The sequence below is a fragment of the Lagopus leucura genome, unplaced genomic scaffold (assembly GCF_019238085.1).
Source record: "Lagopus leucura isolate 7727_CA_CO unplaced genomic scaffold, USGS_WTPT01 Super-Scaffold_73, whole genome shotgun sequence".
Taxonomy (NCBI): Eukaryota; Metazoa; Chordata; class Aves; order Galliformes; family Phasianidae; genus Lagopus; species Lagopus leucura.
Window position 1 is genome coordinate 66,586,211 of NW_024962252.1, and position 17,802 is coordinate 66,604,012.

Sequence of the window (17,802 nt, forward strand, 5' to 3'; positions counted from 1 at the left end):
ATTGCATACATGCAATTTGATTTTGCAGAATTGTCCAATAACTTGTATTCATTTTTGATTTCTCTATGGTACAGCTGAATAAAATGCGCTCCCAAACCTTTTAAATATTAAATATGGGATTTGTTTTATATCATTTATGAATTCTATTGGGTGTACTAATAGCCAGAAGATAAGCTCTCCATGATCTCATACATGTAATCGTTTTAAATTGAGACTTTCTGTTTTTCCTGTAGTTCTGAAAACTGTGAATTGATGAGAGGTCAAGGAAAAAAAAAGAGGTTTAAAAATATTGTAACTCACTCTGTAATCTTGTCCATGCAAATGACTTTGATTCAGTGATGTCTTTATATGTAAAAAACACAGTTGTGCCCTTTATGAATTTAATTTTGCAAGCTGTGGATATATCAACCATTTTCTCTGCAGGTCTACATTTTTTCATCCTTCCATTTTGCTATCTAAAAATAACACTTGGCTATATATTCAAATCATGTATATTCTCAAAGAAAATAAGTTTAGTCCAATTTTATTTCCATATGCATTCCAAATACTTGTTTGAAGTCCTAAGAGGGGGATTTCTTGCAGAACGTTTATTTGTTTTAATCACAAATATTATCTTATTATTATCTTTTATTGGCTGCTGTTCTACCTTTTTCGCAGTTGTGATTGTTTTCACTGACGAATTTTTTCTTCTCATCTCACTTCAGTGTACACAGTTAACTGTAGGTGTTGAAATAATTGAAATAGTGTTGTTTTAATACAAGGCTTACTAGTGTTCTGTTGTCCATTGAAGAATCATGAAAATTGTTTTAAGATTTATACTTAGGATATTGTCTGTCTAACAAAAAATGAACGTAAGGACCTAAGTCAGTAAAGCACATAGGCATTTGTTCTAGTTCATCGTAAGTTTCTTGCTTTATTTTGTCAAGGGAAACAAAAGCCCAAGATCCATTTTATGTCAGCAGCAAATAGATACTAAATCCTGTCTAAATGATTATTGAGAATGCAGATAGCTGTAAGTTTCCTGGGTTATTCTAAGATATTTTAAAATCTTATCATTTATTTGAGGAATGATTTTCATTACCGTTCAATTAATTCTCTTTTTAATTACTTTGTTTTTTGATGAATGGTAACCAAATTCATCTGTCCTAACCTTTGTTTGTAACGCAGTGTTCATGCCTAGAATAATCAAACATGATTGTAAATCGTGGATTATTTCTAAAATGTTGCCATGCTCATGCTGCCATATTTATAAATCCAAAGTTGTTTTGTTTTTTTTTTGTTTGTTTGTTTTTTTTTAATTAAGACTTTTTGAAACAAACTATCTGTCAAGCACAAGTCATATGTGCTTCAGGTAGATTGGAGGCTATAAATTTTCTCTTTCCTTCTTCCTTAAAATAAAATATGGAGATTTTCTGCAGGGAGCATGCTGTATTAGCTGTCAGCCTGTGATAATCTGTGCTTCCCATCTGGACTTTCTGCAGGAGAAAAGGTGATGCAGGATGATGAGTTCACCTGTGACCTCTTTCGCTTTCTTCAATTGCTTTGTGAAGGACACAATTCAGGTTTGTGGGCAACCTTCCAGATAAGCCAAGGTGGCACTAACTTAAAGATAACTAAAGATAAAAGCTCTTCACTGCTGTAAATTGGGCTGTCTTCATGAAATATTACATAATTTAGTGAAGCTGCTAGACAGATGGAAAAGAAAAATACTTACATGTGATAAAATATCAGGCTGTTTAATCTGTTTAATCTGTTTAATCTTTGTAGAAAAGGTACTGGTTTCCAAACTGATGAATTTTCAGTCTTGACCTGACTGGAAAAGATAAACAATGTAGGGAAATGCATGTGATTTGTAATTTCTAGCCAGTGATTGAGGGAGAAAATAATTTGCATTAACCATTGGACATATTTATGACCCTGCAATCAGGAATTGTATAAATATGAGACTTGATTTCATTGTCATTGTCATTTTCATTTGCAAAATATATATTAGGTGTCAGATGGAATTCTAAGGATGTAAAATTAGTCATAAATATGGCCAAATTAAATTTCTCCAGATGAAAAATAAAATCAAATTCCTGGTTTATGTTTTGCCGATAAATTTATATGGTCTCTGCAATAAAATGCTGAAACTCTTAAATACAATTAGTGGAAAAATAAAAATCCATTCCTTTAAGGTATACTTTCTTTTATAATATTTAATCAGGATTTAATTAGCAATAATCCTGTAAATTTTGCACTTAAATTTAAACTAAAACTTTTATTTGAAATTTTAGATTTTCAGAATTACCTGAGAACTCAGACTGGTAACAACACAACTGTTAATATTATCATTTCCACTGTGGATTACTTATTGAGAGTTCAGGTAGGTCAACTTCTGTACTAATTAAGTAGAAGACAAAGATGACTAGTATTTGTTCAGCATTTACCATCACACTTTTTATGTATTTTGATCATAAGGTAGACTGTTATATGCAGAAACTCAGAATTTTTAAATTTCTTCGGAATTTCCTTCAGTGGTAAGTGATTTTTTGCAACAGCAAAGATCAAACTTCATCCTTAAAGCACTGCTCTGCCATAAAGGACATGGAGGTACTGAAAATAAGCCAGCAATATGCCCTGGCAGCCCAGAAAACCAACCATATCCTGTGCTGCATCTAGCCAGCAAGTCAAGAGTGGTGATCCTACCCTTCTACTCTGTGCAGATGAGACCTTACTAGGAGTACTGTGTCCAGATGTAGAGTCCTCAGAACAGGGGAGACGTGGAGCTATTGTAGCATGTCCAGAGGAGGGCCACAAAAATGATCAAGGGAATGGGATGCTTACCCTTTGAGGACAGGCTAAGAGAGCTGGGGTTGCTCAGACTGGAGAAGAGAAGACTCCTGGGAGATCTGAGAGTGAACTTCTCAGTATCTAAAAAGTTTCTAAAAGAAAGAAGGGGATAGACACTTTAGCAAGGTCTGTTGTGATAAGACAAGGGGAGTGATTTGAAACTAAACTAGGGGAGGTTTAGATTGAATATAAGGCGGCTTTTTTTTTTTTTTTTTTTTTTTTTGTATGGTAAGGGTGGTCAGACACTGGAATAGGTTGCCCAGAGAGGTAGTAGAGGATATCCCATCCCTGGAGACATACAAGGTCAGGCTGGATGGGACTCTGGGCAGCCTCATCTAGCTCTAGGTTTCCTTGTTCACTGCAGAGGAGTTGGACTAGATGACCTTTAAGAGTTCCTTCCAACTCAAATGATTCTGTGATGCAGTGCATGCAGAAGGTAGGTAGGTGCTAATTGCACAGATCAGTGGATACAATTGTTAACTGACTCCAGATTCAGCCAACTTTGTCATCCATATACTGATTATTTTACGACTGTTTTGTTACATGCATGGCACCAAGTGAAACATGAGAATAGTTCATCGTTTCCTAATGGATGTTTGTTGGGGTAAGGGGGAGGAGGAAAGCAGAAGCTAATTTAAAAATCTTTCAAGCATCTACTTTGAAGTTTATCCTTAATCTTTAAATATGAAAGCTTACCATTATTACTGGTAATGGTTAATCACTGTACGTGATACTTAATCATCTTTGTTTCATTTTATTTATCTAGCTAAATTTTCTCGTAACCATTTATATATTGTGGCTATGAATTCCAATCTATTAAAATAAGTATTCTTTAAATTACTGCTGCTATCAGTGTTGCTATTTATCTTTACACACTCTGTAGAAGTTGTGGGGATAATACAGCAATTTCTATTCCATTCTTTCTTTGTTTAAACTTTCATGAGGTTTCCTTTGGGGAAGACAGAAGACAGAAATAGGCATCTTGCATACAAAACTACATTTGTTCCCTCTACTGAATGGGTATCAAGCACAGAGTATAAAGAGAGATTCTTTCATGAGCAGCATGCAGCATTACAGTAACATTGTGTCCTCCTGTTCAGAATGTGAACAGTTTTATTTCTAAGAGCAGATGGCAACCAATCTCATTCCATTTTTTTTCCTTTTTTTTTATAGTTTTTTTTTTTCTTTTTGTCAATTCATTATTGTTCATTATTGCTATCAGTTCCCTTAAGATGAAAATTCTTGAAGTAATGCTTGACAAACTGTGAAGGATCATTTAAAAACATAAGCTAATTACTTTTCAGAACTATAATCCTAGTTAATATTTTTCGGATTTGATGAAGAATTGATTAGAGAAACTTTGATTGTGTAATCTCTTTGTGCTTCTCACAACTGTCTTTAGGAGTCAATTAGTGATTTCTACTGGTATTATTCTGGGAAGGATGTTATTGATGAACAAGGGCAACGAAATTTTTCCAAAGCCATCCAGGTTGCAAAACAAGTTTTCAATACTCTCACGGAGTACATCCAGGTAAAATATTTCATTATACTTTTATGGATTTGTAAGAAAATGAATAATGCTTTAGATATAAAAATAATGTAGGAAAAATGAAGCTTGGGTAGGGATATAAAATAGATGAAATTGTACTTCAAAATGATTTTAGGGCATTTATTCAAATAAGAAGTTTTGCATTACTGGCATTGCTCTTTTGGGGCCTTAATTCAGACAAATTTACACATATTAGTAAATAATTCTGTGATAGTGGGGTGGATTTTTAAATTAATTATTTCTGAGGCAGCTTTTATTTCCTTGCAACAAATAAAAAATTAAATGTTTCGCTAAATGATTGATCTCAAAATGTATTGAAAAAAATCTTGTACATATTATACTGAAGTGTGGTAACTGTGCTGAATAAATACGAGTAGCAGCAACTTACATGTGCTTACACGAGTTTTTTGTATACTTGTTTGGCAAATCACAAGAAATATTGTTAGCTGGTAAATATTTTATGTGCTATTGCCTGAGGTTTCAAAAGATTTTGGAATCTTGTTTTTTGGAAGTTGGAATTTCTGGAATAATATTTCTTAAGACTGTGTTTTACAAGTAGATTTGCTGGAAAAAAGCCAAACCAACAGATCAGGAATCCTAGTCTGTAATCTATTATAACAATTTTGCATCTGTACTGTATGAGATTACTTCTAATTTACAAGTACATCAGCTTGAAAATTTGAACTCCTCTAACATTTGTAGTTTAAAGTTGTAAATAGCTATCCTATACTTTTTGTCCTTCTATATTGTTAATTGGTGCTTGGCTAAAGCAGGGTCAGGATGGCTATTAGCAATTGGCTTTGCTTATGGTTCACGGTGTTATGAAATAAGTAATTCTATTTATGCTTCTTTTTTCAAAGCGTTTTTTAAATGACAGGCCCCTACTTATACCTCTCTCTTTGTTTTTGTTTTTTAAATTGAGTTTCTTACAGATAAAACCTGCTTTATTTTTTTCTGTTTTTGCAATGTTAAAAACAGGGGCCATGTACTGGGAATCAGCAAAGTCTGGCACACAGCAGGCTATGGGATGCTGTAGTTGGTTTTCTTCATGTATTTGCTCACATGCAGATGAAGCTGTCTCAGGTATCTTTTTGTTTTTCCTTTTAAAGTTAATGGCTTTTTAGTAAAGATAAATTGTACTTGTTACTGTGTTGGAGTAAGTAATAACAGCAGTTGTTAGTGTAGATAAGAGGAAAAATAAAAAAGAGATGAAATAATAAAAAAAAACATTTCAAGGTGTTAACTATGGAACTAAAGTAGATGTGAATAGCAGGCCTATAAAAGAAATACTGACCATGGTCTGAAAGCTGATTAAATGAAGCTGAAAATGAATCATATCACCTGAAATCAGAGAAAAAAAAAAAAAAAAAAAAAAAAAGACAACTTAGCCAGCTCCAGTATTTCCTATCAAAGTTCTGCCTCCTTGTTTTCTTTGATTTTGCACAAGCCTTTCATGCAGGAACCGTCTTCCCTATTTAGGTGCTAAATAGGGAATCAAAGCAGACATCTAAGTCTTCTCTATTCTCAGTAGAGAAAAATTGCAATTAATCTTTAGAATGAGTAAATTGCTTTTGGATGTGAGTACTCATTTCATGAACTACAGAGTGTGGAAGACTAGCACAGGCCGCTCTGAAGAGGACTACAGTTGGAGAAGAAGAGTCCTATCCTTAAACTCTGTGTTTTTTAGCTTCTTAATTTTTAAAAAGAATTCAGTTCACCTTATATTATACATTTTTATTCAAATGTAGTAATTCTCAGTTTTTTAAATTGATATTTTCTGAGAATAGTGTAATAATTATGAAAGAGTTTCAGTTGTTAAACAACAAAACTCTGAAGGCTATGACGATTTGCTTATTTATTTATTTATAATGTAGATCAAGTGTTCATGAATGTGTTGTATTCTTTGAATGTGTTGTATAGTTGAAAATAATATAGTTTAAATAATTTTCCTCCTTAGCCTTCAGATTTTACACCTCGAAAAAAAAAAAACCACCTGACCTAAGTCAGTTAATTTCTTACTGCGACAGATCTCGATTCTTATGGTTAAATAGATGACACCTTCCAGTAGATGGCATAATATCGAAAGCTGTTTTTCAAAGTGATGCATTGAATTTCTGCCTAAGTCTATTTCCAAATCTTTGTATATGCTGTCATGGTTTTGGAATATCTTTATTATATTTGTAATAGAAAAAAAAGTTAATGGTTGGGTAGGCCACAGTGGTGTGACTATTGTGCCTCCTTCCTGAACCACTAAAGCAGCATGGAAAGTGATGTATAAGCAATTACAGACAGCCAAATATATGTAAGCTAATTGTTGATTAAAAAACTGATTTGATTATTAGCAAGATCTGGTTTCACAGCAATGACAAGTGTATGGTTTGAGCTGTGCCAGCATTAATTCATACTGTCTTTTAGCTACTGTATCTAGAAAATGATGATACACACCCTACCACTCCAGTCAAACCCAATGACCTTTGCTCAAAATGATTCATTGTTGTGTGCAGTTACTCACGCTGTTCTGCACTGTGACAGAAACATCTTGCTCCAAATGTATGATAAGTAGAGACAATGTCTTTCTCTTGTATGGAGCTCAAACTCTTAGCCTTTAGGAGCTTGTTTAGATCCTATTATAATCATGTGGCACTTTGAGCTCTATATGCTGCTGCCATGATTGTTTTTGCAAGGCTTCTAGGTTGTGAACTTGATTATGTCAGCAGGAATGCTATTTTAGATGTCATTAATCATTACAGATGCATCATCTATGGGCTTGAGATACCCAGTTATTGCTTTATTACCAGTCTCAATACTAATAACTGAATTTTTAAGTCTTATCTTCACAGGGTGATATCTGCATAAACATATATGAATGTCAAGGAAGTCAATAGACATCTTATTTATATGTTTGTGTTTATTATTTAGGATTCCAGTCAAATTGAATTACTGAAAGAATTAATGGATCTTCAGAAGGATATGGTTGTCATGTTGCTGTCTATGCTGGAAGGTAGGTAAAATTTAATGTTTTTGTTTTCTTTTACAGTTGTTTTGTTAATAGTTAGGTTTTTAATTTTCATGTGATAGCTGTCAGAGTAGTTAGGTCTTTAATTGCATGAGAGATTTCTATAGTGTATTTGATATCATTTGTGTTGTTTCTGCCTGTCACAATTGTGTAAAATCCATCTATATCAGAAGTTATACTTTGTTTCTGTGAATTTGGCATATCTTTTGGCTTTAAGTGAGAAATTTTACTGTTGGAGTTGGAATCCTAAATTCTGTGAATTGAACAAATTATTTATCATTTTATTAACAGCTTTAATAGGTTACAATTATTTTTATAGCCATCTTGGCCATAAATAATAGACTTCAATTCTCCTAGTGACTTAGTTCAAAGTTCTTTGAAACTAGTAATTGAAGATTGTCATTCCACAGAGAATGTGATTGTTGTCAAGAAATACATTTATGGTAGTTCCTATCTAGAGGCTGTCAATAGTATTCTGCTTAGAAATCCACAAACATAGACAATTGAAAGATAGTTTCTCTTTTTTGCTTCTTTCATGTACATTTGTTGTCTTGAAAGAACTAGGAGGGCAGCAAATGCAGCCTAAATCACAGTGTAACATGGTTTGTTCACATGAGGTCAACCCAGAAGCAAAATAAATTCTTTGTTTATGTGGACAGCACTCCGTGAGGGAACTACTGAACTAGTCATCCTCACTAATTGATGCTGATTCTGTCTGGCACCACAGTAAAATGTGTAGTATTAGTATTGAAAATCTGCCCATGTTTAGTACTTTATTAAGTTTAACAAATGTGCCTATGGCTTGTTTGTTCTTTATTTCTCTGTTGGCAAATATTCAGTTACATTTTAAACCAAGTCTTAGGATAGTGGTATTAGTAAAAGATTTCTAATTTTACAGTTGATTTCCTAATAAGAGTGTGATGGCCAATGGCTTATCAATCTTCCTCTCTGACGAAATGTTTGCTGCTATCAATATCTTTATCTTTGTGTTATTACATCTAGGTAATGTTGTGAATGGAACTATTGGCAAGCAAATGGTTGATATGCTTGTGGAATCGTCCAACAATGTGGAGATGATTCTGAAGTTTTTTGATATGTTCTTAAAACTGAAGGATTTGACTTCTTCTGATGCATTCAAAGAGTATGATCCTGATGGCAAAGGCATAATTTCAAAAAGAGATTTTCACAAGGCAATGGAAAGCCATAAGCATTACACCCAGTCTGAAACTGAATTTCTACTATCATGTGCTGAAACAGATGAGAATGAGACTCTGGACTATGAGGAGTTTGTGAAACGATTCCATGAGCCTGCCAAAGACATTGGTTTCAATGTCGCTGTTCTCCTGACCAACCTCTCCGAACACATGCCCCATGATACTCGCTTGCAAACTTTTCTTGAACTGTCAGAAAGTGTGCTGAACTACTTTCAGCCTTTCCTTGGACGTATAGAAATAATGGGCAGTGCAAAGCGCATTGAACGAGTGTATTTTGAAATAAGTGAATCAAGTCGGACTCAGTGGGAAAAACCTCAGGTAAAAGAGTCAAAGAGACAGTTCATATTTGATGTTGTAAATGAAGGTGGGGAGAAAGAAAAGATGGAGCTTTTTGTTAATTTCTGTGAAGACACCATCTTTGAAATGCAACTGGCTGCCCAAATCTCTGAGTCAGATCTGAATGAAAGGTCAGCAAATAAAGAGGACAATGAGAAAGATAAGCCTGAGGAACAGGATCCTGGAATGGGTTTCTTCTCACTTGTAACTATGAAGTCAGCATTAGTAGCGCTCAAGTATAATTTAATGACTCTTATGAAAATGCTCAGCATGAAGAGCTTAAAGAAACAGATGAAAAAAGTGAAGAAAATGACCATGAAGGACATGGTTATGGCTTTATTTTCTTCCTACTGGAGCATTTTAATGGGCTTACTGCATTTTGCCTGTAGTGTCTTCCGGGGCTTCTTTCGCATCATTTGCAGTTTGCTGCTTGGAGGAAGCCTAGTAGAAGGAGCAAAGAAAATCAAGGTGGCTGAGCTATTAGCCAATATGCCAGATCCCACTCAGGATGAAGTGCGTGGTGAAGGAGAAGAGGGGGAGAGGAAGCCAGCAGAAACTGCATTGCCTGCTGAAGACTTGACTGATTTGAGAACTTTATCAGAGGAGAGTGATCTACTCTCAGATATATTTGGTTTGGATTTGAAACGAGAAGGTGGACAGTATAAATTGATTCCTCACAACCCAAATGCTGGTTTGAGTGATTTACTGAGCACTCCTTCCATAGCGCCAATGCCTGAGGCACAGGAAAAAGTCCAGGTAACCATACCTTTTATTTGTGCTGTACGTTTCTCTTCTTCATATGTGAAGTATAGTCTTGAAACAAAACTTGCATCTATTTTTGTGTCACTTTTGTTGCATTTTCTAGGGAATCACATATAGTCACTAAAGTTTGCCTTCTCTGACATCACAAACTGGAATGCTTACAGTCTTCTTAAGTACCTGGTAATTTGGTTTGCTTATAATGCTAAAATGAAGGATTTTTTTTTTTTTTCCTCAGAGCTTCAACTGTTAAAAAAGTTGGAATTTTGCACTCCACATTTTTTCAACTAACTCTGTATAATAGTGTTTAGATACATTTAAAAAAAATGTTACCATCTCTAGGAACAGGTGAAAGAAGATGAAAAGGAAGAGAAGGAAGAAACAAAATCTGAACCTGAAAAAGCAGAGTATGTATAACTCTAACCAATTATCTTGGAAATATATTCGTTTCACTGAAAAATCAACTTGATTTATGCTTACTCCACTGCCTATAATTTTGTCTCCACATACCACAGCTGTTTTTTTTAATCCATCTTCATCGTCAGGACATATTTGCAAGTGAAGTCCATGTAAATAATTTCACTCAGATTTTTAAATATCGGTTTCAATAAAATGAGTACTCTTCTAAAAAAATCTTGAATCTGATAAATCAGATATATACAGTTTATACTGTTTTAATTGGGCTGACTTTCATCTGTTCATTTAGGGTTTTCTTGGCGAGTATGAGAATAAGAAGAAATTTTCTTGGAAAAATTGTAAGAGCATTTGTGTTCCAGAGTGGTTATCTATCCGGGTAGAGACTGAATCTGTTTTGCTCATCCCATTTGCTGTGGCATACTTTGAGCTATTTGGATTTTGCAAAAGCTTATTATTCCATTATGGTTTTTAATGAATTACTGAATACTTGTGCATTTTTATGGGGATCATTAGCATTTGATAAATAATAATTTGAGACTTTTTAAGACATGATAAAATCTAATGTTAATGAGATTACTGAGAATAAAAAAGCAAAACATAGGACTTGGCTTTAGCCAGTAAAAACGTGGCACTGCATCCGCCTTTTTTATGGTTCTTGCTAAGTGTTTGGTTCCTGTTGTTGATATATCACTATCAAAATCCTGAGTGCACCCCTTACTCTCAAGCTATTTCCATACTGCCCTCCTGGGATGACGAACTCTTCCCCGTAATTAATACTCTTTTTGTAATCAGTAAAACAGAAAATTTCTACAGATTTGTAGTGACTGCATTAAAGGCGACTCTTTCAGACTTTTGAAGTTCACTGTTGATTGCACTGTTTGGCTATGTGAGTTGAAATGATCCTGTATTCTTTGTAAGGAATGCAAGTGTCCGATGCTGTTAGCTGCCCTGAAGCCACCCCTAGCGTAAGATAAACTTTCAAGTGAAAGTTGCTGAAAATATCCTACTATGAAGCAGCTTAGGACATCAGTTATTCTGTTTGTAGATACTCAGATTAATAATGTAAGGTGTAAGTTGTCTCTCACTCTGATTTGGCCTCAAATGGTCTTCTGTGATCCTTTCATCTATCATGATGCCAAGTCTCATTAGTTTCCAAAATAATTCTGAGTTCGTAAGATGTGCTTCAAGAAGGCAGCCCACTGGCTATGATTTTTTTGTAAGCATCACAGTGATAATCTCAGATCGAAATGCTGTCAAGCTTTCTTTCTCCTCTCTCCTCCTGGACGGAGTATTTATGTCATCCTCAGCTGGACAGAAAAGCAGAAGTTAAACATGAAGCTTGGTTTGTAAATACAAGAAAAAACAGTATTCTTCAGTTTGTATGAAAATCAGATTGCTCAAGTGCAATGAGGTTGGATAGGAGTGCACAGACATTTGCTAGCGCAAATACGAACTGCACAATTATGAAGCAGAGCTTTAGGTAATAAGTTTGGAAGATTCTTAGTTACCTGCCTCTACTAGTTAGCAATTGTCACTTCTCTAAGGTGACAAGCCAGTAAATTCAATTATCTGTAGATTTAACCAGAATGTCACAATTGCCAGTGCTTTATGCTGAAGATGAATGTCTATACTTATTACCAATTTTTATGCACTGCATGAATCATGACTACTTGAGCCAAATGAAAGGATGCAGTATCTTCTCATAGGGTGTGGTTTAGTTATTTTTATGTCAATTTTATTAAATTGTAATGTTATTTTGGTTTCAATCGTGTCCTAAGAGGAGAGGATGGAGAAAAAGAAGAGAAAGCAAAGGAAGACAAAGCAAAACAGAAATTAAGACAGCTTCATACTCACAGATATGGAGAACAAGAAATTCAGGAATCAGCTTTCTGGAAGAAAATCATTGCATATCAACAGAAGCTTCTTGTAAGTTGTTTTCTGCCTTGTGGCTTACATGTTATGAGAGAGATATACCACAAAATTATTCTACCAAACTGAAAAAAACAAATATACTTCTGATAAGTCTCATTCATTCTTCTATCCACAGTCATCCATAAATTGGACATAAAGGCAAAGGTTTGGATTGATAAGTGAAAAACAGAACCAAACCACAAACACAACAACAACAAAAAAAAGCAGCTGCTCACTCACTTTCTCAGATAAGGCCAGGGACAGACTTGGAAAGGTAAAATAGTGAGAGCTCAGGGTCTGAGATAAAGACTGTTTACTAGCAAAGCAAAAGCATCACATGGAAGCAAATCAAAGCAAAACAAGGAATTCATTTCCTGCCTTCCATGGGCAGCTTGGTGTTAAGCCAATCCCAGGAAAGCTGGGCAAATCATGTTTAATGACTGCTTGGGAAGACAAACGCCATCAATCTGAATATCCCTTGCTTGCTTCCCCCCTCTTTCCCCTAGCATCTATTGCTGGGTGTGTGGCCTATATGTCACTTACGCCAGCTTTGGTCAGCTGTCCCAGCTGTGTCCCATCTCAGCTACTTGTGCATACCCAGGTCCTTGTTGGCAGGGCAGCACGAGAAATAGAAAAGTCCTTGGCTCTGGGCAGGTACTGCTCAACAGCTAAAAACATCGGTGTTCTGTCACTGCTGTTTGAGTCAAAAATCCTGAATACAGAATGAATACAGAATCTTAAAAGTCTCTACAATCCCAGCCAAAACCATTAAAAAAAAAAAAAAAAAAAAAAAAAAAAAGCCATTTCCCAGGTTGTAAAAAGCAAGTAGAAGAATATTTATGTACTGGGAATATACAGCAACCTACATCTGTTACAACTGGTAAAAATAACCTCTCAGAAAGATAGAAACAATGTAATGTTGCCTTCTTTTAAGTGTTCTTATGTACAGACTTCTTAGTGTGATACACTGTTAATTATATGATGAAAAGTAAGGGGTAAAAGTTATGTGGATGAGGGAAACACATTTGCAAAATTGGGAATAAATTTTCTTCAACTTTTTCTGGCTTTCGAATAGCACAATTTTGCAACCTTGAATTTTTTGCTTTTTTTAAACAGTTAATTCATTTCTTAAACTGTTGTTTCCTAGATAAATGGAAGGATATAGATAGAAACTTCTTTGAAGGTGATTCATAAGGAAGTTGTATGTTGTGAAACTTCTTTAAAATGAAGTATCCCAACTGACAAGATGAAATGACTATAAATCTAGATATTGTTTTGAAACTTAAATATTCAGTCCACCATAGAACATAGGTTTAAGCAAGAATTTTCTCATTGGAACAAAATTTCTCTCAAAGTTTACTGTGCTTCAGCTTTCATTTTTGATGTTCTTAATATCAGAAGGGATAGAAATACATGAAAAGTTTATTTAATGCATAATTTTCCAGTCTTCTGACATTGAAGGCACTAAAGTAAACTAGCGTGGCTGATATCCTACATACCATATAGTCTGACTGAAACTGTGGGAAATTCTGAAGCAGAATGAAAAAATGATCTGTTTTTCAGATTAAGATTGAACGTTCATCACACTTCTGATAATTTATTAGTTGTGTAGCTTACTTTCTCTAAAACAATACTTAATGATGAATTTCAGGATTGTGGTATTTTTATTTCAGAACTATTTTGCTCGAAACTTTTATAACATGAGGATGTTGGCATTGTTTGTTGCCTTTGCCATCAACTTCATCCTGCTTTTCTATAAGGTATGTTCATCATACTGTTACTTTTAAAGTTGGATTCTGAAAAGCATTCAGGGTTTGTAGACTGTGTTCTATTGTAAAAAAAAAAAAAAAAAAAAAAAAAAACTGCCAACCTAATAGAATTAATACCTTCTGCAAACTGATACTTCAGAAATCTAACAGTGATAGCTGATGTGTTTGCATGAAATACACAGATAGCTATTTCCTGAGTTCTGTGCTATGACAAATGCAGCAGAATGAAAGTATCTGTGCCTCAGGTGCTCCATTTCATAGTACAGTGACTCAGCCAACTCCAATTTTCACTAACAACTTAGGCTAATACACCTCAGCTGAGATGTCTTCTTGTGTCCTCACGCTCCCTGAGAGGGTATGCACAGCTGTGTAGAATATCATGGATCATCTTTGTCAAGGTCTGTAATAAATATAATACAACTGAAGATTTTTCAGTTCAGTTCATGGAAGAACCCTGCTCATAAAGATTGCATGTAGCAATGTCAGGAGTTCATGAGGTTTCTTCCAGAAGGACTATGCCCTTTCTTGGATTCAAAGTGATAAATTCAGCATGATCCACAATTGCAATAGAGAGTAAAAGAAAATCAACACTGACATAGTTTAGTGTAACAAGATGAAGTGGTCTCTGTGAAACTTTGTTCTGAAGGGGAAAAAAAAAAAAAAAAAAAAAGACTTCCTCACAATTCTGTTGTCCTTGATTGGATTGTTTTCAGTTGTACTATTTAGCTTGTTATAGTATAAAACATCTGTCAAAGAAATACACCCATAATATTAAGATTTAAGTGATTTAAACAGGTCTCCACCTCTGCTGTGATAGAAGAAAAGGAAATTCCTGTAGTGTCTACTGGAGAAAATATGAAGTTGGACAGCTTAGAGAGCGACAGCCAGAGGGTCATTGCAGTGCATTATGTCCTGGAAGAAAGCAGTGGCTACATGGAGCCCACGCTGCGGATTTTGGCCATCTTACATACGGTCATCTCCTTCTTCTGCATCATTGGGTATTACTGTTTGAAAGTAAGAAAAACACATCACTGTTTTTTCTTCTAGCTGCCAACTTTTTGTCCACTGAGTGGCATAAATTGAAACCTTTTCTTAAACAAGTTGGGAAATCATGTAAATACTATTCTGCTTGTGTAATCTGCATCAAAAACTGATTTAGGTTAATTGTGAATCCGGAAGGTTCCAGGCCAGAGCCTGCTTTGCTGGTCTGGCATTGGATCATAGGTTCACTGTTTTCACAGTTACCACATCAGGCAGCTAATTATAGCAGAAAATTCTCGCAACTGTCAAGCAGTGTTTGATTTGCCACTACAAATTAAGTTTCTCTGCAGATCAATAAATTCTAAAAATATTTTTGTGTTTCACTGGTTGGCATGAACAGCAAAGGCTCAGATTTCTGGGTATGGAGATGTCCTCTTCTACTTCATAGCTTTTTATCCTCTTGAATTCTTAATAATACTTTTCCACAATGTCCTTTACAACTACATTTATTACCTGACTAGAAGTGATAGGCATTCTTTATAGTAAATAATGATAACAATTGCATTCTTTCCAAATCTGAAAATGAGGAAATGGCCAAATGTGGTTTCAGTCTCTGTCTTTGAAGATGCATTGATTGCAGTATTAAAAATATTTTTTGTTTACATCTTCTATGTACATTTGTTTCTGGAGAGTGTTCCACATGAAATCCATTACATTTTTCTCAATTAGTTGTATGAAAATAAGATCGGTACTATTGTTACTGTGTGTAATACAATGATCATCTTAATTTAGTCTACTTTTCATTGTCATTTTTTCAGTATACCCATGGAAAGTCTTTACTAGTCATACTGACACCATTGCAATATGGATGCATTTTGAAGACCTGTGAAGTAATTACAGCGGCATTTATTTTCAAAATAAAAACCTAACGAAGCAATTCACTGTGCATGTTAACACAACAAAGCATCCATTTCTATCGGAAACAAACTTCTAAGTAAAAGAACACTCTACTGGGACTGCTAGTTATGTCTCCCTTCTCAAAATGTTCTTTTGATTGTCATCCAAAGTACAAAAATGAGGCATAAAAAAACTTGATCCTTGCTGTTCAGGTGTCTTTGCTGGCAAAGAAGCACAGATAATGAATCAAATACACAGAATGTGAACAATGTTTAAGGATTTTACTTCTAACTGCTCGCAGTCTGTTCTTCCTGCTGTTCTTCATGTGAAACTTCAAGGATTCTTTAACAAATGAAAGGCAATGTCTTACACATCTGGGTGCCAAAATGCCATCCAAAAGTGTGATCCCAAATGAATATTTTAGAACTAGAATTTCTAAGGATTTTAGGATATGTATTTTTTTATATTTATTTTAGCTCTCTTTTATATGACCAGTTCTAATAGTTCCGTGGAACTGTGCAACTAATTTTATTGGAAGTACGTTCAGATTTTTTTGGTCATCTTATTACAGCTGTGCAGTGCACTCATAATTCTGTGATTCTGAACTAACTGGTCCATGTGCATCTATATCTTCAGGGTGTTCTGGTCAATTGTCAATTCTTTGAATTTTTTGAACTATTACTTTATACTTATTCAGTTTTCATATTTAATTTTTCTAAAGAAACAGCCTTTCCTCTGAGTTTTCAGATATCTCAGTGCGTTTTTAACTAATTTCTTATATGTTTTTCCAACTGCAGGTCCCACTAGTAATTTTTAAGAGAGAAAAGGAAGTAGCAAGGAAGTTGGAATTTGATGGGCTGTATATCACTGAACAGCCCTCAGAAGATGATATTAAAGGGCAATGGGATAGACTTGTAATCAACACACAGTGAGTTTTTGCTTAGTCTATCTTTACAGCTTTGTAAGGAATTATTCTTTCTTATTATTATTTATTGTTGAGCTGCATCAAGAGAGGAGGGACCAGCGTAACAAAAGGAGGTAATTTTTTCCCTCTATTTTTCACTATCTTGGAGCAGCTTACATATTAAAGAGAAAAAAAACAATTTCTTTTGACAAGCATGGTGATGATTGTTTCTTGCTGTCAGTTCGAGTGAGCTATGGCTTGGATACTTTTATTGGCTCTTGAATACTCCTTTGAGAACATATTTAAAAGTCTGACTCTTTGCCTGTTGGAATTATGTGACTTAAATGCTTTGGAATCTTGTCTGGTTCCACCAGCAACCATCAGCTCAGTTGCCCTTTTGCAGACATGGTAGTGTGATAGGCTCCATGCCATTTGGTAGCTTTCATTCCAGTGACTATCTGAATTGTCAGCTGGTGATAACAACAACAAATTAGTTAGAAACAAATAAGTATGTAATTTCTGTATCGTAGTAATTATTCTATCTCTTCACAATCATCTAAAATGTGCTCTTTTTTCATCTGTATTTTTCAGGTCTTTTCCAAACAACTACTGGGACAAATTTGTGAAAAGAAAGGTAAGGTTTATTTTCAAAAATATATGTGAAGTTAAAGTAAAGCTTTAATGCATGGTGGGTTTTTTTTTTTCATTTTTGAAAGAAGTGTAGTCTACATTTCTTCAAATAAAATATTGATTCAATATATATATATATTTCCATATATTCCATTTAAATTATACACATAATTTCTTACCTTATATTAACAGATTATGGGTGGCTTCTTTTTGTAATTTAGGTAGCTATTCTTACAAGATGTTCCATCTACGTGACTTGTACTATAAACCAGAAATTTCAAATACATTCATGAAATTCTGTAGAGATGTGTACACTTGTGTGTATATTACAGTATGCATAAATAGTTTTGTCTCTGTGAATCTAGTTGCCGCGCTCACATCCTTGTATGCACATATAAGCACACAGTATAGAGAGTTTTTGATCACTAAAAAGTAAGCAATTCTATAAGGAGATAATGTAGATTGAGATGATTAGGCATAGGCATAGCATAACAGCGGCACTGACCAGCAAATGATAGACACCATACTGGCCCGTTTCTTCTCTTAGTCCTTTGTTTCGTCACACTTGCTCCTATAAATCCACGTAA

At 34.6% G+C, this 17,802-nt stretch overlaps 1 protein-coding gene across 4 annotated transcripts in view; it reads left to right on the forward strand.

The window, feature by feature from the left end:
• The window catches only part of RYR2 (ryanodine receptor 2), a 337,274-nt gene that overhangs the window by 306,094 nt on the left and 13,378 nt on the right, over nt 1–17,802 (forward strand). For all 4 annotated transcript variants that reach the window (XM_042888514.1, XM_042888524.1, XM_042888521.1 and 1 more), the window contains 12 exons: nt 1,482–1,562; nt 2,277–2,365; nt 4,235–4,363; nt 5,360–5,464; nt 7,301–7,382; nt 8,400–9,703; nt 10,049–10,113; nt 11,902–12,049; nt 13,708–13,794; nt 14,599–14,817; nt 16,479–16,609; nt 17,177–17,219. In XM_042888514.1, coding sequence (XP_042744448.1) covers nt 1,482–1,562; nt 2,277–2,365; nt 4,235–4,363; nt 5,360–5,464; nt 7,301–7,382; nt 8,400–9,703; nt 10,049–10,113; nt 11,902–12,049; nt 13,708–13,794; nt 14,599–14,817; nt 16,479–16,609; nt 17,177–17,219 — 2,483 coding nt within the window. The remainder of the gene's footprint in view (nt 1–1,481; nt 1,563–2,276; nt 2,366–4,234; nt 4,364–5,359; nt 5,465–7,300; nt 7,383–8,399; nt 9,704–10,048; nt 10,114–11,901; nt 12,050–13,707; nt 13,795–14,598; nt 14,818–16,478; nt 16,610–17,176; nt 17,220–17,802) is intronic.